The 20812-nt window shown below is 36.4% G+C and overlaps 1 protein-coding gene and 2 non-coding genes across 5 annotated transcripts in view; all 3 read left to right on the forward strand.

Moving 5' to 3' along the window:
- col23a1b (collagen type XXIII alpha 1 chain b) overlaps positions 1 to 19866 on the forward strand; it is a 35591-nt gene extending 15725 nt beyond the window's left edge. Inside the window, exons 6-26 of one of the 3 annotated variants that reach the window (XM_073812588.1) lie at positions 425 to 484; positions 2311 to 2427; positions 10062 to 10088; positions 10196 to 10222; positions 10326 to 10379; positions 10471 to 10530; positions 10673 to 10708; positions 10805 to 10879; positions 10978 to 11013; positions 11106 to 11150; positions 11570 to 11659; positions 11739 to 11792; positions 11876 to 11932; positions 12015 to 12041; positions 12145 to 12213; positions 12321 to 12383; positions 12488 to 12514; positions 14759 to 14812; positions 14939 to 15025; positions 17306 to 17344; positions 18179 to 19866. In XM_073812588.1, coding sequence (XP_073668689.1) covers positions 425 to 484; positions 2311 to 2427; positions 10062 to 10088; positions 10196 to 10222; positions 10326 to 10379; positions 10471 to 10530; positions 10673 to 10708; positions 10805 to 10879; positions 10978 to 11013; positions 11106 to 11150; positions 11570 to 11659; positions 11739 to 11792; positions 11876 to 11932; positions 12015 to 12041; positions 12145 to 12213; positions 12321 to 12383; positions 12488 to 12514; positions 14759 to 14812; positions 14939 to 15025; positions 17306 to 17344; positions 18179 to 18181 — 1107 coding nt within the window. In that variant the 3' untranslated portion in view covers positions 18182 to 19866. The remainder of the gene's footprint in view (positions 1 to 424; positions 485 to 2310; positions 2428 to 10061; positions 10089 to 10195; positions 10223 to 10325; positions 10380 to 10470; positions 10531 to 10672; positions 10709 to 10804; positions 10880 to 10977; positions 11014 to 11105; positions 11151 to 11569; positions 11660 to 11738; positions 11793 to 11875; positions 11933 to 12014; positions 12042 to 12144; positions 12214 to 12320; positions 12384 to 12487; positions 12515 to 14758; positions 14813 to 14938; positions 15026 to 17305; positions 17345 to 18178) is intronic. The other 2 variants (XM_065287528.2, XM_073812587.1) reach the window with 2 other exon arrangements.
- Positions 19867 to 20148: 282 nt separating this feature from the next.
- trnav-cac (transfer RNA valine (anticodon CAC)) lies at positions 20149 to 20221 on the forward strand. The gene has a single exon. It is a non-coding gene; the product is annotated as a tRNA-Val (tRNA).
- Positions 20222 to 20715: 494 nt separating this feature from the next.
- Positions 20716 to 20788, forward strand: trnav-aac (transfer RNA valine (anticodon AAC)). The gene has a single exon. It is a non-coding gene; the product is annotated as a tRNA-Val (tRNA).
- The last annotated feature ends 24 nt before the right edge of the window (positions 20789 to 20812 follow it).

A 20812-nucleotide genomic window follows, 5' to 3' on the forward strand; every position in this document is an offset into this window, starting at 1 on the left:
TCATTTTCTATAGAAAATATAAAAATGTTGTACTCTTGTACAGCATTTGAATATATTTCAGTGTACCTTTAACCCCACACTGATCTGTGGGAAAAAGTACTGTAGTTTTCCTCATGAATCCTTTGCAGGCCCATTTAACCGCAACCCTAAACATAAACCTCATCGCCATCTGCACCCATCGAAAGTTAATCATATCCAGAAGGTGTGTCTGTGCTTCGATTTCAAAACCAAAGAATATCTAGAACGGCTCGATTTTAAAGTTGCACGTTTTGAGATGTCATCCTTTATCATTGTAAAAAGTGAAAAATTTGTTCAAACTTTTGACCTTTTACAGTGATTATGTATTCTAACAGTGCCAATTCCCATTCATTTCCTGTCACCTTTGTCAATTCCTGTCTCTGTTTATTTCTATATGACTTCTTAGGGACCACCGGCCCATGCTTCATCTGCAGGCCTGCTCAGTAACCAGATTCTCACAGTGAAGGTTTGTCCATTCCTGCATTGCTTGCATTGATAAACATCTCATTGTCTTCATTTCCTGTTTCACAAATCTTCATTCTGAAGAAGATAGCACACTTTGCAGTCTCTGTTGTAGTTTGAATTACTGTTATCACTACCTTCTTCTTATTAAACATACTTGTCTACTTTTATTATCAACTATGCTTTGCTGTCAGATGGTTTTCTCGGCTACAGGTGACCACCACACTTCTCACTGGTGGTATTTGTGCATGCCTCGCTGCTTTTCTCATTTTCTCTTTCAAATTCACTCCAGATCTCTTTATCGTTCCCTTGTGTGTGTCCTCAGCCTCTAAACTTCTCAATTAGCTCCCCTGGCAGTTTTCTGTGTTATTTTGCATGCCTGTTTTGAATTTCAAAAAGAGGGATAATTGCTGTGTTTACTGACATTTAAGATGAAAAACACTCTTCTCAAACTGGTGCAATTCCTTGAACCAAAATGGCTTTTTTTAGCGTCCTGCATTATCTTAATATGATAATAGAGAGTATTTTTATGAGCATACATAGCCTTGCCATTTCTTTATCCTCCCTGGGGCTTTGAGCCCTGAAACCTTTAACACCAGCTGATTCTTTGCATCTTAGTGCTATAGCCAAACCTGATGAGCCTTAAATATAAATGCAACACAAGTAGTATGCAGGCAAAGAAAAGTACCTATTTTAGTAACATAGAGGGCTCTAATTTAAGGATCTGGTCTGAATCTGGCGTCGCATAGGGCCCTTACACTAGAAAGTAAAACAAATAGAGATCTGAAGGAACAATAGCTATGTTTCCATTCAAAGTTGTTTATTAAAATCAGAATATAAGTATGCATATAACGCTGTGTTTTCATCAAGTGAGTTAAAAAGAACAAAATCATCACTTCCTACAATACTGGTGCTAAATATCTGTAAGAAGAGCAGGTGAAGCCAATGTATAGAAACCGTTTCGTGCATAATATTTTAAATATTTGCACTTCGTGCTTTTCACTTAGACGACAGACTTTACCTGTTCGTTTCAAAATGGACAAAACAGCATTTCAGATGCCGTGCATTGAGATCGGTCCACTGGTTAATCCAGTTATGCTGTCCGTTGTGCAATGTCAGATTTGTTTTGTAAAAGTCTTACCATAGTAGTTTAGCATTGCTTGTTTTCTTTATCTCATTTCCTGACAGACTTTTTTTTATGTTGCTCGCAAGCATTTTTTGTGATTTTCACAAAAGTTTCACCAAATGCCTTCCAGGAAAATTTTCTTCTGAATATATAAACATACAAATATATCAAATTAAAGAACAGACCCTCTGCTTTCAAACAAACAAAACCCGGGGAAACATTTCACCTATCTATATTTTATTCTCTGCTTATAAACTCTTAAATATGGGTATTTATCTTAAAAAATAAAAATGGCAAAAAGCTGAAATAATTGATTTTTTTTGTGAAGGAATTTTGTTAGAGATCAGATTCTGAATGATTATCAAAACATATACGGAGAGTAAAATTAATAAATAATTTTTAATTTTTATAAATTGTGTAAGTGCGCCATCTAGTGGATAATCCATATTACATATAACTCAAAACTCATTTGGAACATGTTTTTTCATGCAAATGTTTTCTCTTAATTGAGATAACTCGTCAATGGCGGGGAATGAGAACTGCATCAGATTCAATTGAATGCATAGTGCACATTTTTTAATCTCGGCATTTATCCCCAAATCCCGAAATGGCATAAAAATAGGTGCAAGGAATCATAGCTATGGAAATGTTTTACTTTCCAATCCTATTTCTCGTGTTTTATCTTTTCTGCGTTTCTCTCTTAGGGTGATCAAGGTCAGGCTGGGCCCCCAGGTCCCCCAGGACCTCCAGGAACACCTGGTCCCAGAGGGCCTCCAGGAAACACAGGCAGAGATGGACCCCAGGGCCACCCAGGAGAGCCGGTAAGACACTTGCTTGTATGTCACATGGTGTCCTCTGCCTTTCCATCTGCTGTGCCTGTACTGAGCTCATTTTACAGCTGTTGTGAGTCATAAATGAGTCACACTGTGATGATGACCCCTTCTTAGAAGACCAGGTGCTGTATCTCACTGTGACACAAGAGAGCTGAACCCTAAGCTCAGTGTTGGGTTCATACGATGCATTTGAATTTTAAAAGTGACAGACACTAATGTATTGGTCCCTCTCAACTTTTATATAATATCAACATATAATACATTTTAAAGGTGCAGTGTGTAATTTTTAGAAGGCTCTCTTTACAGAAATGCAAAATAATATACAATACTATATGTTCAGGGTTTTATAAAGACCTTTTTTTAATGAACCTTTATGTTTTTATTAGCTTTGAAACAGACGTTTTTATCTACATACACAGAGGGTCTCCTTACATGGAAGTCGCCATTTATTGCCGCCATGTTTCTACAGAAGCCCTTAACGGTCAAACTTTTTTGATGACATGTTTTTCCGGTGGCGGCTACTGTAGCTTCTCTATGTGATTAAAAGCAAGGGGTGAGCAATGGACTGAGCCGTTGGTTGCAATTTGCAACCTCGCCACTAGATGCCGCTAAAATTTACACACTGCACCTTTAAGTAGTACGTAAACATGGAATAGGAGAGAGAGGGGCACAAACTAAAGCGTTTTGTTTTTAGCTCAATCATTTCAAAACATATTTGAGATATTTATCTCCGCTACAAATGAGCAATTAAAGTTTGCATCAAAAGTTACAGAAGTGCAAATCTTACAACTGCCCCATGAGTGTGGTTAAAGGCACAATATGTAATTTTTAGTTTACATCCACTACCAATTGAAAATTGCAATCACTGTGATTTTTTTTTATTTAAATATCTTTTCTTTTTTTTTGCAAAAATTGACATTTTAACATTATTTTGTGTGAATGATTTAAGAAATTATCTGTGCATGATATGGTTAAGTGCAAGTACATGCAGGGGGTGTGGCCTCAATGGCCCTTCAGTAAGCTGTGTGCTGTGTGCATGTAACTGAGGAATGTGCAGGGTAGAAATTCAACTGAAATTGCATTAAATTTTGTTATTTTAAACTAAATTATGCTGCCAGATTTAAGTTTCCTGTTAGTGGCAACTCTGTAATTTTATAAATCCCACTTTATTCCCATTAATTCATATATGTTCCGGTTAATTCACATATATTCCTGTTCATTTAAAATATCTTTGTAGTATGTGTGGATATTAGAAAGGGCCAAAACAAAAGCATAAATGCCATTGATTTCCTCAAAAATTGTAACCACAGATATCATTTCGATTTATTTATTTATTTATTTATTATTATTATTGCACACCCCAAGCACATCATGCTCAGCCCTGTGTAACTATGTAAAATTAACCCCACATAAATAAAAATTATATCATCATTTAACCTCAAATTGTTACAAACATGTATACATTTCTTTGTTTTAATGAACACAAACGAATATATTTGTAATTAAGCAGGAAACAGGAGCACCATTGACCTCCATAGTAGGATAGAAAAATAACATGGGCTCAAAAACGGCTTGGTTACAAACATTGTTCAAAATATCTTCAAAACTGTAAATGGTTTGTAACAACTTGACAGTGAGTGAATGAAGACACAATTTTCATTTTGGAGTAAACTATCCCTTTTAGGGATGCATAACGATTAATCGCGATTAATCTATAGCAGAATAAAAGTTTTTGTTTACATCATATATGTGTGTTTAAACTGTGTATAATAACTTTGTATAGATAAATGCACACACATGCATGTATATATTTAAGAAATGTTTACATGTGTATATACATTTATATTTTTATGCATAATTTATATTTTATATAAATACTTAATATATAAATATATATTTTTTTCTTAAAATTATACATGCATGTGTGCATATTTATATATGCATAATTATTATACACAGTTCACACACATATATGATGTAAACAAAAACTTTTATTCTGCTATAGATTAATCGCGATTAATCATTATGCATCCCTAATTGTTAAAGGGGTCATATCGCGAAAATCTGACTTTTTTCATGTTTAAGTGCTATAATTGGTGCTTCTATCGTCCTAGAAAATGTGAAAAAGATCAACCCAGTAACTTAGTTTTGGTAAACCATTCTTTGCAAACATGTAAAAAAAAAGGTCATTCAGATTTTGCCTGTTTTGTTACAATAATACCCCCCCTTAATCTGCACTATCCAACCACGGCACTGGCATTTAGTGCAGACAGAAAATATAAATTGATCAACAGCACAATTAAGTTTAAATTTCAATAAACCACCATTACGGCTATCAGTGTTTGCATGTCATCAGCTCATTTGCATTTTAAAGGACACACCCAAAAACTTAATAAATTATCTATGTGGTATTTTAAGCCAAAACTTCACATATGTACTCTGGGGACACCACAGACTTATTTGACATATTTTAATATGACCCCTTTAAGCTTTAGAAAACTAGACAGAAGACATGATGATGGTCCACCACCAATTTACTGTAGGAATGTAACATAAAAATGATTTCCAAATGCGGCCTCTTTAAAATCTCCATCTTTGAATTGGTGTTCAGATCCCTTTACCAATAATTGGTCTGTACATTCACTGAACATTCTGGCATCCCATCATCCATTGAGATGATGCACGCTGATTAAAATGCCATGCTCTTCTTAAAATGATTTGAGGTATCATTCATGTTCATAGTGTGGTTAAAATCCCCAACCGTAGGCATGAGCAATAATAACAGTGATGCTTGCCTTGGAAATTACAGTCATTACCAATGGAGTTATATTACTTTGACCTTTCATCAGGCCTTTATAAACCACAGTCCTGACATGCTGTTCGCGGTAGGAATTATATAACAGTCCGAGGTGAAGTACTTGACTGAACAACTACAGAGTACAATATCCTGGGCATATACTTGAAATGCATACAGGTACAGCCATTTCATCCCGACATATTGTATGTTTCCGCAATTTAACCGATTATTTTCAGCCCATCATATAAACCAAACAAGGAATCATGGTACAATGATGAAGAGCTTTTCACCCCAATCTGTGCCTCATATTGTGAGCAGATGTTCTGGGGTCAGTAAGCTCAAAGGCCATTTCCTGTTGGTGTATCTCAAATTGTGTTTATATTTGCTTAAGTGAAACCACCTCATTAGCTCCTAAAGGTTAGATGCCATGCCTTTGTCCTTCTCAGACAAACATACATGGCACTGAGAGTAGACAGTAGCCGTGGGTTTTATACTGTCGCTATTAGTCACACATGGTTTGAGTAAGCTTGTGTTAAAATACTTGACATTTAAATTGGGTTTGGTTAAAAGAGTAAATATGTAAGTATCATGTGGTGTCTTACAAATTCATTGTTTTTTTAAGCCTGTTTGTGCACTATAAAGTTCAATGCCAAATCCACAGTTAGCTCAGAAGCATGCAGGATGTCTGCCAAAAGAGTCTGAAATAGATCTTGAATAAACATTGTGTTTAATGTTGTTTCTTATGTGTTCCAAGGTTGAGATCATTAGCTAAATATCTCAATCTATGTTTAGATATAACCGGTTTCAATTAGACCTTTGTTGTTAAATGAATTCAGAGCTGCCATCTGTATTTGCATAGTCGTGGATCACTTTCACTTCTTCTGCAATTATTAGTTTGGGCTACATGCAACGTTTTGTCAAATCAACTTATATTTTTATGTCACTTTAATTTGAAAGATTAAGTTAAACAAACGTTAAAGCAACACTATGTAGTTTTTTTTACCTTTAAATAATGTCTCTAAAATTATTTCAGTGATAGAACAACTTTTAACTGGACAAATTGTACTGTTGCTGCAACCTGAGCAGCCTCCTAGCTGCTACAAGCACACTCTGAAAGTTGCGGTGGAGGGTAGGAAACACAGCCCCGCCCCACCCCCTGCCTGCAGAAGAGTGTCTGATACCAGGCACTGTTGCGCTTTTCAACCACATGGGGGAGCTGTAAGTCATTTTTACATGGAAACTACATAGTGTTGCTTTAAACAAAACTTGTTTTGTTGAGTTATGCCAACTTATCACAGGTCAAAACTTAAAATAGTAGGTTGAATTGACTTGCAATTTAACCAAGTAGTTTTAATGCTAGGGGTGTAACGGATCGCTGTATGGATCACTACCCAAGGTTCGGCTCGCATGCGATTCATGGATAAATATGCAAACTTAAATAGGGAAAGTTTATCATTTGCACATGTTTCAAAGGTTTGCAAACGTTAACACACACTTTTAAAATTCAAACGTTTGCAAATGTTAACCACAAAAAGGAGCCAAGGTGAGCAGCTTTCTGTACGCACAGACGCACATGTGGTGGAAAGTATCCGGTCCTGTCGGGGCGGATGTTGTTGTGGACAGTGGTCTGACACATGGTGTAGATCAGGGGTGTCCACTCCTGCTCCTGGAGGGCTGGTGTCTCTGCAGAGTTTTATTCCAACCCTAATCAAACACACCTGATCCAGCTAATCAAGGTCTTACTAGGCAGACTAGATACACAGGCCCTCCAGGACCGACTTAGATGCACTTCTGGCGACCCGAGTTCGAATCCCGGCTCGAGGTCTTTTGCCAATCCCGTACCCCTCTCTTCAACCTATACTTTCCTGTAGTCTCCATAATTACTATCTATCAAATAAAGGCAAAAATGGCCCAAAAAATAACTTTAAAACAAAGAAAGTGTCCGGTCCAGCTCCAGTCAGACGTGATCATCCCTATGCCCTTCAAAGATCAGAACTCTTGATGTGTAAACTTTAGAGAGAGTTGCGCTACTGTGTCTCATACTGTAGTTGATTAAGGTGGACATTTCAAAAAACCTTTTTAAGATGTAAAATAAATCTTTGGTATCCCCAGAGTGCGTATGTGAAGTTCTAGCTCAAAATATCATGTAGATAATTTATTATAGCATGTTAAAATTGGCACTTTGTAGATGTGAGCAAAAATGTGCCGTTTGGTGTGTCCTTTTAAAGGCGCTCTAAGCGAATCTGTGCGACGTCACTTGTTGTTGATGTTTGAACTGTTTTCAATCAAACGGAGCGTAGCTAACTCCTCCCCCTCTCTTCTGTGCTTTCATGAACGCGCCCAACCCCGACCCCCAAATCCTTCTTGTCGTTTATTGGCTGGAATACTTTATGTTTCGTGGTGCTAGGTTTGACCATTGTGTTGTTATTGCTGTTTGTGGAGGCTGGGCTGTCTACAGAGATCGCATTTTTTTTAAAGTTTGATCAGCAGTCAGGTAGCAAGCAGATATGTTTGCTGTATGTAACAAAAAAATGTTTTATGGTCAAAAACGCGTGAATTCGCTTAGAGCACCTTTAAATGCAAATGAGTTGATCTCTGCACTAAATGGCAGTGCCGTGGTTGGATAGTGCAGATTAAGGGGCAGTATTATCCCCTTCTGACATCACAGGGGAGCCAAATTTCAACGACCTATTTTTTCAAGTGTTTGTAGAGAATGGTTTACCAACACTAAGTTACTGGGTTGATCTTTATCACATTTTCTTGGTTGATAGAAGCACTGGAGACCCAGTTATAGCACTTAAACTTGGAAAAGGTCTGATTTTCATAATATGTCCCCCTTAAAATACATTTGGCAAATAGAGCAATGACTTTATGTAGAGTGACGGTTTATGCTGCATCTTCTTCCCGAAGCGCCGTTTGGAATTCGCCCTCCATCTGTGTGTGCACGCGGGTTTAAGTGCACTCAAAAATGCACACACGGAGAGACGCGTTTCAAAAAGCAAGCGAACATAAAATCTTTCTGTTCATGACAGGACACATACAAACAAAATGATCTCAAAATGGCACTAATAAAACATTTGTTAATGTCTTAAGTTTGTGTGTACAGTAAGGAAAATAATTATTTGAACACCCTGCAATTTTGCAAGTTCTCTTACCTAGAAATCATGGAGGGGTCTTAAATTGTCATTGTAGGTGCATGTCCACTGGGAGAGACATAATCTAAAAAAAATCCAGAAATCACAATGTATGATTTTTTTAACTATTTAATTGTATAATACAGCTGCAAATAAGTATTTGAACGCCTGAGAAAATCAATGTTGATATTTGGTACAGTAGCCTTTGTTTGCAGTTACAGAGGTCAAATGTTTCCTGTAGTTTTTCACCAGGTTTGCACACACTGCGGGAGGGATTTTGGCCCACTCCTCCACACAGATCTTCTCTAGATCAGTCAGGTTTCTGGTCTGTCGCTTTAAAACATTGAGTTTGATCTCCCTCCAAAGATTCTCTATTGGATTTAGGTCTGGAGACTGGCTAGGCCACGCCAGAATCTTGATATGCTTCTTACAGAGCCACTAATTGGTTGTCCTGGCTGTGTGCTTCTGGTCATTGTCATGTTGGAAGACCTAGCCTCGACCCATCTTCAATGCTCTAACTTGTTCCCCAAAATCTCACAATTCATGGCCCCGGTCATCCTCTTCTTAATACAGTGCAGTCGTTCTGTCCCATGTGCAGAAAAACACCCCCAAAGCATGATGCTACCACCCCCATGCTTCACAGTAGGGATGGTGTTCTTGGGATGGTACTCATCAACTTCTATTTTGATCTCATCTGACCACATGACTTTCTCCCATGACTGCTCTGGATCATCCAAATGGGCATTGGCAAACTTAAGACGGGCCTAGACATGTGCTGGTTTAAGCAGGGGAACCTTCAAACTATGACGTTTTGGTGTATTACCAACAGTAACCTTGGAAACGGTGGTCCCAGCTCTTTTCAGGTCATTGACCAGCTCCTCCCGTGTAGTTCTGGGCTGATTGAGACCCCACGAGGTGAGATCTTTCATGGAGCCCCAGTCCGAGGGAGATTGACAGTCATGTTTAGCTTCTTCCATTTTCTAATGATTGCTCCAACAGTGGACCTTTTTTCACCAAGCTGCTTGGCAGTTTTCCCGTAGCCCTTTCCAGCCTTGTGGAGGTGTAAAAGTTTTGTCTCTAGTGTATTTGGACAGCACTTTGGTCTTGGCCATGTTAGTAGTTGGATTCTTACTGATTGTATGGGGTGGACAGGTGTCTTTATGCAGCTAACCACCTCAAACAGGTCCATCTAATTTAGGATAATAAATGGAATGGAGGTGGACATTTTAAAGGCAGACTAACAGGTCTTTGAGGGTCAGAATTCTAGCTGATAGACAGGTGTTCAAACACTTATTTGCAGCTGTATCATACAAATAAATAGTTTAAAAATCATACATTGTTATTTCTGGATTTTTTTTAGATTATGTCTCTCACAGTGGACATGGACCTACGATGAGAATTTCAGACCCCTCCATGATTTCTAATTGGGAGAACTTGAAACATAGCAGGGTGTTCAAATAATTATTTTCCTCACTGTATAGATTAGAGGCAGAAACCAGTCCATGCTTCTCTTAAAGAGACAGTAACCTCAATTAACCTACTTCATGCTGCAGTTTTTTTTAACAGTATGTTGTACATCATAAACTTATAATGGAGGTCTGACATCTAGTGGACAGAAACAGAGCAGATTTATTGTATACCTGTTTCTTTAAGAATTAATTCATTTCTTATGTTTATTTTATTTTATATAGGGTTCTCCTGGAAAAGATGGAAATGAGGTAAATATTTAGTTTTTATATTGGGCTTTTATATAAACTTGGCAGAATTGAAAGTTTTATAGGAATATCCTAAGTACACAATGTCTTATATAATATTTTTACCACAGGGACCAAGAGGACCACCTGGTATTCAGGTAGCAGAGCTAATTATTACATCTACATACACTAAGCACATATATTAATAAAATCTTAAAGTTTAACTGGTGTGGAAATCACATTCTCAATATACTTGTTAAGGGTTTAAAGGGAGCTGATGGAATGCCTGGACCACAGGGCCCTCCAGGGCTAAAGGTTTGATTATTTCTTGAATATAACTAGTATTCTTTTAGATATTCAACGTCTTTTTCTCATTCACACCCATTTTTTGTTATTTTACGTATAGGGGGATCAAGGCATGCCGGGTCTTGAGGGAAAGAGAGGAATTGATGGATATCCTGGCAAGGTGAGTCTACAGAAAGGTTATACATATGCATTACAATTATTCCCAATAATATATAGCCACAGATGCTGGGATGGCATTAATAAATAAATAAATATTAAACAATATAATAGAATAATCAGAAGATGCCAATCCTTTCCACTAGGGTGAAAAAGGAGATGTTGGAGAGCCAGGACCCCAGGTGAATGTTTTTCAGTCTTTTTTCGAAAAATAACATCTGTTGACCTTTCACATGTTAAACTGCGTATTTCTGTCCATGTTTATTGGTCTCTCTTAGGGTTTGCCTGGAGACAAAGGGGCTACTGGCATCATTGAATATGCTGATCTGGATATAAGACTCAAGGCTATGCAGGTAAACATATATGTTCGAGACAATACAATTAAAGTGAGACCCCTCTATCATCTCCAGTACTTATTAAATGGTTTGTGTTGGTCTGTTTATACCCATAGGGGCCTCCAGGACCTCCTGGACAGCAAGGGCCAAAAGTGAGTAATATATTGTAATTATTTAACATTTGAAAGATTGTGGAAAATGCTATAACGTACATATATCTTACATAAAAATGTCTTGATAACAGGGAGAGATGGGCTTACATGGAGCACCAGGCCCTGAAGGAAAGCAGGTTGGTTTATAGACTGTAAAAAAATATTTATTTACATACATGTTAAATTACTTTACAAAATTTAAATAAAACTAAAATAACCGCATCATGCAAAGCATTCTGGGAAATAAAATAATAAGGAAAAAAACTTGATGAGGATTTTTGGTTCCAAGAGTGCTTTGCATGAGGCTGTTATTTTATAGATTTATTTTGTAAAGATAAAAGCTTGTTAATGTTTAATGTTCATTTAACTTTGAACAAACTGTTGCCAGTAAATAGCATACATTTAAATCTACAGTAAGTTACTGGCAAACAGCTGCAAAACTAAAACACATTTTTTACAGTGATTTGTCCCGTATATAGTTATAAATAGTTATGTCCTTATACTCCAGATGTCAACAGATGTCAATACGTTATATTGTGTGATCTTTCTTACACAGGGCGAGAAGGGAGAGAGGGGTTATGCAGGTGAACCTGGAGCACCAGGAGCAAAAGGGGATAAAGGAGATATTGGGCTGACAGGTCCTCCGGTGAGTATTAAAGACATACATCATACAAGTGTGTTGTTTATTGCAGTGTTATACATTTTGATTTGTCCCATCATTTTAGGGGGCAGATGGGCAAAAGGGAAACAAAGGAGACTCTAGGCTTGAGGACAATCTGGTGAGTTAAAAATAGCCACCTATAAAGAAAATTTGCATTCATGTGACAATGCAGTAATCCTACGATGTAACTCCCTATTGTAGGCCCAGATGATCTCTTTGCCTGGCCCACCAGGGCCTCCTGGACCACCTGGGCCTGCCGTAAGAAATCAAATTGAATATCGATTTATTATATTCTCAACTGGTCTTTTGTTAAAAATGTTTTCCAATTTATTTCCTGAAGGGATATCATGGATTGCCTGGACTCAAGGTGAGTCTGTGAAAGCACTGAAATGCAGCTGCTTTAAAAGAAATGATGCTTCTGATGCATTTGATGATAAATGTATTATTAAATAGAAAAAAATGTACCGCAGGGAGAGCCCGGTGAAGCAGTTAAAGGTGAAAAGGGGGATATTGGAGAGAAAGGTCCACCTGGGCAGCGGGTAAGTTTCATACTGCAGCAAAACCATGACATCAAGAGCCTGATCATAAAAGAGTTTTGTTTTACAACAGATGCCTGAGCTGATATTATATTGCTTGTTGTGTTTAGGGTCTTCAGGGTTTTCCAGGGTCTAATGGATTAGTAGGTTTGCCTGGTGCAAAAGGTGAAAAGGTCAGTGTTTTATACATAATAAAAAGAGTGCAAAATATTTCACCGTTACTGTAATTTAACTTGTAAGACTATTGTTGCTTTTCTCTGGGTCTGTATATTTACAGGGAAAACAAGGTGAACCAGGATTAGATGTAAGTCAATATGCTTGTTATTAAATTCTTAGAGAGTTCACCCAAAAATGCAATTCTGCCTTTCACATAGTAATTACGGTAAATTACCATACATTCACCAGAATTAATTTTCCAGAAAGTCATGCACAGTTGCTCTTCACTAAACAACGTTTTATTAGATGTAGGAGTGTAAGAAATATGCAATATCGATATTTTGAAAATATAAATCATACAAGATTCATGACGTTAGTTTCGTTTGGAGTTTACATCCCGTCCACTAGATATCATTCTTCTTGTCCCTGAACAGTGACAGGAAGTACTAGCATAGGGGCACGCCACATTTTTTTTTTTTTTGTTAAGGTTTGCAATGGTACTGTGTTCTCAATGACAGCTTTTCTAAAATTATATACTATTCAGTGACTTCTCTTCCAAGGGGTGCGACTTCAAAATATGTGTTTGTTGCGTCATGTGAACCTATGTGCATTATGCGTCATGTCAAAATATATGTTTGGTCCATCATGTGAACCTATGTGCATTATGCGTTATGTCAAAAATAAGTGCCTGCTGCACATGCGTCGAAAGGGTTTAAGATAAAAGCGACGTTCAAGTTCACTAACACTAACTTAACACTAAACTCTGATTACACATGAGATTAAGTGAGTATCTAAAATTAAGAGAGTATATATAGTCATATATAAGTATATATAATTATTATTAGTATCTGGCAAACATGATCATCTCTTTTATCATAAACCCCTTCGAAGCGTCTGCAGCTGGCATGTGTTTTGACATGACACATGATGCACATACGCTCACATGACGTGCCGAACATATATTTTGACATGACGAGCCGCCAGTGTTGGGGGTAACGCATTACAAGTAACATGCATTACATAATAATATTATTTTTCTGAAGTAACGCATTACTTTTTAAATGTACACATTAATATTTGAGTTACTTTAAAAAAAAAGTAATGCAAGTTACTTTTTTAGTTTATTTAATTCGATTAAAAAAATTTTTTACTGAATTAAACTAAACTTAGTCACATTATGCACATTATGCGTACATGCCTGTGTGGGAACAGTTTGAGTCAGAAACTGAGATGGCAGGCCAGAGCTCAACATTTTTGTGATGAAATATGCAATTTCTGAATGCAGAACTTTTAAGTCATAAAAAAACACCTGCAAGGCCTAAAAAAGATAAAAACCTTAGCCAAGTAAGAACGAGTAACGCAAAAGTAACGTAAGCATTACTTTCCATGAAAAGTAACTAATTGCGTTATTTAGTTACTTTTCATGGAAAGTAATGCTTACGTTACTTTTGCGTTACTCGTTCTTACTTGGCTAAGGTTGCAGTGGATTTTTTTGGGAGTAACTTAATATTGTAATGCATTACTTTTAAAAGTAACTTTCCCCAACACTGCGAGCCACACACATGATGGGCTGAATACATGTTTTGACGAGCTTCGCATCATGCACCCTTGAAAAATAAGTCACCAGCTGCCACTTATCCTATTATATTCCTAAAATATGAAATGGCACAATATAGCATCACAGGTTACAGTAGTGCAATGTATTGCAACCCATATCATGTCGCAGGATTCTTGCCGATACACAGCCCTAATTAGATTATTTCAAATTAAACTGTAGGGAGAAGAGGGTAACCTGTGTAGACAACATTAGACAGTATTGTCTAACCATCAGGCTTTAATGAAAGTGATCTCTTAACTGTAATTTTCCAGAAAAAGACTATATTTGAAGAGTTTCGTTGCAAAACGAGATAAATCTGTTTTTAACATTTTTGTCAAAACATGTTTATTATTATGTTATCATGTTATTATTTTGTTATATGGTGCTACTTTGTATTTTTTAAGTTATGAAGGTTTAAATCAAAAGAAACCAACTGCAGTTGATTTAATATTAGTTGGAATGCACAACCAAAAAAATTTTAAAATTAAAAGAGTTATCTTGTTTTGGAATGAAACTCTTCATTTGTGAAAGCAGTTATTATTTACACCCATATGATTTCTTCTGTGAAACCCAAAAGTAGATATTTTGAGGAAAGACAATGAAAGTCAGACCCCAACATTTGGCCAAGCATCTCATTTGGTGTTCTATTGAAAAAAGTCATATTTTAAAACGGAGTATGCTCAAAAACTTTACAACAAAGTGAGTCAATTTTGTCACATTCATTTTGGGGTGAACTGTACCTTCAAGTTTTATACTGTAGGTTGGCCCATATTAAACATGTCTCTCGTTTCTCAGGGTTTTCCAGGACTTCAAGGAGAAAAGGGGGACAGAGGAGATAAAGGGGAAAAGGTTATAAAAAACAACACATTTCAAATCATTTTTTGTGCATTTTCAGAGAACATTACAAGTTAGTCTGTAATCATTTCATGTCTTGTTTGTAATATCCTTTCTTCATCTCTCTCTTTTTCTCTACAGGGTGACAGAGGCTTAATAGGAAAGAAAGGTCTGAAAGGACAGAAGGGAGAACAGGGACCTCCAGGGCTGGATCAGCCTTGTCCTGTGGTACGTCATACAACCACACACTTTTCATGTATTATCTTCTGTATGTAAAAATAAATCCCATACTGTACAATATCTTCTCAAGAAAGAAAGAAAAAATGCTGAAATTTGTGCACTGCAGCATAAAAATTTGCTTTGTAAATCCATTTCTGGCAAAGTGTGTGTGTGTGTGTGTGTGTGTGTGTGTGTGTGTGTGTGTGTGTGTGTGTGTGTGTGTGTGTGTGTGTGTGGGTTGGTCTATGTGGTTTACAAGGACATGAATAGTGTATAATGACATGTTTATTATGCTATAAAGGTGGTTTACGGGGACACAGACAGTGTCCCCATAAACGGAAAAGCTAAAAAAACATACTAAATGGTAGTTTTTCATAGATTAAAGACTGGCAACAGGTTTTTGTGACATTGGGGTTAGGGACTGGGGTAGGTAAGGGGAATAGAATATAACAGTTTGGACAGTATAAAATGCATTGCGTCTATGGAGATGTCCCCGTAAACCACATACACCAACATGTGTGTGTGTGTGTGTGTGTGTGTGTGTGTGTGTGTGTGTGTGTGTGTGTGTGTGTGTGTGTGTGTGTGTGTGTGTGTGTGTATCCAAAATATTTGCTGCAACTAGGATTTAATATGGATGGGTTTCACTAACAGGGCATCAATGAGTGTAGAGATCTTTTTGGGTAGGCAAAGGCACCAGAAGTCCCCGCCCTTTGGTATAGTATCTTATATCTAGTACAGTATGTGTGTTTGTGTGTGCTTACGCTGTTCGATGTTTCCATCTTGGTGCTATGGGTTCTTCTTTACACAACTACTATGAAAGCGGATTCAGACGGCTTGGTATAAATCAATGCTTCTGAGCAACGGTTACATCTAATTCCCATATCTCAGTAATCACAGGTTATGCTACATATAGGATACAATACATCTTAGCTAGTGCAACACTACACATTTTTAAGACAGACTACTCTGTGGATTGTCTGAAGGACTAATCTGTGTATAATTTGGTGTATTTAGAGTCAATTAAGAGAAAAATTTTGCCTGAAATAAAACGTGCTCATAATGGCTTTTTATGGTAATCTGTAATACGATTATCCACTAGATTTATAACAAAAACAAATTTATAAAAAATTTATAAAAAAAACTGAAGCAAAAATTATTTGTTAATTTTACACTCCGTGTATATTTTGATAATCGTTCTGAATCTGATCTCTAACAAAATCTAATTTTTTTGTTGATCCAACTTTTAGTTTTTACAGTGTAGCCCTGCATAAAGACCCTTTCTGAAACGTTATTTTTAAGAATGCACTTAAATGTTTAAGTTTAACTAGAATTAACAAGTAATTTTCTTGACTAGTTGCTTAAGTTTTTAAAGGCCAGATTTCCTAATGGGGTAAATAAGCGTGAGAGCACATTCCAATAAAGCGGCGAAGGGAGTGGTAATATCTGTGGGTTATTTACTAAAACATAAAATAAATAAATAAATAAATAACACAGGTGCAACAGCTGATTTCATTAATGACCAACACAATCTACTAAGAGCAGCACAAATTAGTTCAGGGTCGCAAATAAGCAGACCTGATGATCCTCAGGCAGTGTTCAAATTAAAATACTAATACTCTTCTATCAGCAAAAATTGCAGCCATTTCAAGCACAAAATGATTTAAGTCATGCTTTTATACAGCGTTAAATAATGGCAAAAATACAAGTAATATCACACGCGCAAACATTAGTAAATCATGTTGCGCATATCATTTAAATATTCTCCTCCCATAAAGTTTTTGTCTGAAAGGGAAACTCCTAGACATGCATATGCAATAATATCAGTCGCAAAAATAACTAGACCACAACTTTTCAGCGCGAATTATCCACTGCGTGTCTTACGTAAATCTCGACAGTCGTTATTTTACGCCAAAATGATGGTTTGCGCTGGTGAAACTTTATTTTCAGAATTTATAGCAACTTTTAACTTGTCAGAAAAGTTGAAATGACTTCACATTCAAGTTGTTTAAACTTAAACATTTAAGTGCAACAAGGACTTTTTACAGTGGAGTTACATATTTACGTTTTTCCCTAATTCTAGCCCACACGAGAGATAAAACAAGAACTTTAGCCGTCTGGGTTTTGTGATTTTGAGCTTGATTTGTGTTGTGGTGATGCCAAAAAAAGAGTTTTTCTGTGTGTTGGTGTGTTTCCTTTATTGGTGGCAGATCTGATGTGCAGTTCTTCTCCTGCATCCTTACCCAACAGAGCTATTTAACTAATCATTGAGTTCTTCTACTCTCTTCACAGGGGCGAGACGGACTGCCGATACCTGGATGCTGGCATAAGGTAATATAACCATAAAATATTTATAAATTTACGCATGCAGCAATGCAAAGGCCTACAGAATATCAGCAGACAAAAGCACATTTTACCATAATTGTTTAAAAACAGCAAATGGTCAGAAAAGATTACCGTATTGTCCCGAATATAAGACGCCTTTTTTTCATGGAAATGCCTCTCAGAAAATGATGACATCTTATTACGTCAATCATACTGTACACCCGCAATAATGCTGTAGGTGGCGCCAAATACACATAAACAAGTTAACCTGGACCGAAGCAACCTGATAAACTACAGTCGTTTACAGTAAGACAGACTTCTACTGTTTATAAAATATTAATAGGCTACGTGTTTTTTCACAATCCATAATGACTGTAGGTTATAAAATATAAAAAGTATTAAAGAATGAGGGGAACCAAACTGGCCCCCTATGACTTATGAAAAATATTTTCAAATTAAAGCATTTTCTTTATAAAAGACAAGGGTTTGTTTTTCAAAAAGCAGTTTTCCAGAATGTACACTTGGGGGGAGGGGGGTTGTCTTATAATCTGTGACAATATGGTATATCCTGGCAATCAAAAGGGGCAGAAAAATGATCATCAGAACTCACATTTTGTACTTATTTTTGAATTTGTATCGGCATTTGTAATTCTAAATAACCGAATTTTGGTAACAGCATAGGCATTTTGTATTGCTGCATTCCTGATATAAATGTATTATGTGGGAAAATGTCCTTTATGTTTCCATATCATCTTTTTCATAATACTAAGGATACTGCATTTGCTCTGTGAGGGCTTTCTGTGCGTCTCCTAACAGTCTTCTTCTGTTGCTCTCTTGCAGTAATGACTAACCCGGAGCATGGAGTTTGTACATATTGATATATATTTTGCAAGTAACTGCTTTTCGTCCTCCCGTCTCTTATTTAATACTGGGTGTGATACAAGAGACCATGCAAAATAATTTGTATGTATCACTGCATTAACAAAACAAGGGCTCTTCACTGACTCAATAACATGCATAGAAAGCTCAAAAGCAATCAAGAGAGTGTCGCAGGGGATGTGAACTCAGTGCTCAGTGGAATGAATGGCTCTAACCAAAATAGACTGACCGATGTGTCTACAACTGAACTGATGACTTCTTCACTGGCTGTCTTATCTTTTCTGGGTACAATTTCAAACCACCAACCCGATCCACTCTTGCTTTCAAAGGAAGAGGCTTCTGGGCAGGGGCGGCAGAGATGAGAACCGATTTCAGCCTTGAAAGACACTGAATGTGGTACATGAAGGGAGTATAGTTTGCCAAAGGGTCTGCTGGATGCTCCAAATGAAAGAGCTCACCTGAACTACAGAGAGGAAACCAATGTGGACGTTGCACTGGATTCGTACTGGCGTACATATGGACAAATCTGTACTCGGGAAACTCTTGGGACTAGGAAGGATGTTATCTTTGGTTCCATTTCTCAACAAATACAAATAGTGGAGAAGTGATACATTGTATAATAACTGATATCATGTAAACTTGTTTTTGTTGTCAACCCTTACATTGAATATAAATGATTTTATTCATTGTTTTTGTGAGGGGTTGTCTGCATCCTTATTGAGCATTATATCAAGTGTAAATGAAATGTATAATTTTAACATGATAATTATTTACTTTTTTTAAAAGCTAGTGAGAATTTTTGAGTGAATAAGATGCATTGTGTATTATGTTCAGTTCTTGTTTTTTCTGCATTAATAGAGTGCACGTGTAAGAAAAGTGTTATATACATACCGGTCCAAAACAATTGAATCAAATGTTATGCTAGCTCATTTTTTACGTTGTGTTCCCAAATGTCAGACTGCAGTTCACACTGGTTTGGTTTGAGATTTAAAGGGGACATATCATGACTTTTTCCATGTTTTTCTAAGTGCTATAATTTGGTCCTCAGTGCTTCTATCAACATAGAAAATATGAAAAAAACAACCCGGTAACTTAGTTTTTATAAACCATTCTCTCCAAGCATGTAAAAGTTGTGACGTCAGAAGGGGATCATACCGCCCCTTTATCTGAACTATTCAACCACGACAATTTGAACATGCTATAATAAATAATCTATATGGTATGTTGAAATTAAACTTCACATACGTATTCTGGGGACAACAAAGATTTATTTTACTTGTTTTTTTTCTTTTAAAAGTCTTGTGAAATGTCCCCTTTAAATGCATCTCTGCTGCTCCTTATCAGTACTGAGATCAGTTGTCAGGCATGCTAGTGTAAATATGGTTTATTGGCGTAGTGTGACAAATGCCTAAGAGAAAAGATCCTACATTAATGTGGAAAAATGATAAACGGCTTTGTTTCCATTTTATTTGTACTTTACTCTTAACAACACATCTTTTAACCGATTTAAGATTTAATTAATGACAGCTTCCTCAAATGTTTGAAATAGACATTGGTTGTATACAAGTACAATATTTCATTATGTATGTAACCTACCTGTATAATCTAAAATATATGTAAGTTATACATTAAAATGAGTTGTATTTTGATTATGGTAATGTAGATCAGTGTTTTTTTAACTTTTTACATAAAAAATTACATAAAACGTTGAATTAACCAAAATATTAAATTATACACTGTACTGATGTTGGTTAAAGGGATAGTTCACCCAAAAATGAAAATTCTGTCATCATTTACTCACTCTCATGCTGTTACAAACCTGTATACATTTCTCTGTTTTGATGAACACTAAGGAAGATATTTTGAGGAACCGTTTGTGGACCCTATTTTATGTGATAAAAATGGGGCCACCCAGGGTGCACGTATGCAGCGTTTCCGTAGTGTAGTGGTTATCACGTTCGCCTCACACGCGAAAGGTCCCCGGTTCGAAACCGGGCGGAAACAAAGTTTTATTTTTTTATGATATAACTACATTAAATACATTTATCTGGTTTAACCCTCCTGTGTGTTGAATTTATACTTACATGTAATGAATAATACAGTATAACAATGTTTTACATAAGCACTAAACATATTGTTTCGCAAGTGAGATACGTCTTAATCTGATTGGTTGTGGATGTAGAAGAAACAATCTAAGATCTTTAAATCTTATTTAAAAATATAAATAAAAATATATTAAAAATAACACATCTTTTTCACTAAATAGTATATGATGAATGAAACCCAAAATATGGTGAATCTTACAAAACAAAATCAAACAAACTTTGTGTGATCATTTTTGTTTGTAATTTATTCATACTTTAAGTTATAAATTACGTTTTGTGTAAAAAAAAAAACAACAACAACCTGTTTAGTTGGAAACATGTATATCATCAAAACTATATATTGTAAACATTTTGGCGAGCGATATATTGACGGTATTATCGTCGGCGTATATCGTTTCCGTAGTGTAGTGGTTATCACGTTCGCCTAACACGCGAAAGGTCCCCGGTTCGAAACCGGGCGGAAACAACTTTTTTCCTCATTCATGGTTAA

This window comes from Paramisgurnus dabryanus, chromosome 18, assembly GCF_030506205.2.
Source record: "Paramisgurnus dabryanus chromosome 18, PD_genome_1.1, whole genome shotgun sequence".
NCBI lineage: Eukaryota > Metazoa > Chordata > Actinopteri > Cypriniformes > Cobitidae > Paramisgurnus > Paramisgurnus dabryanus.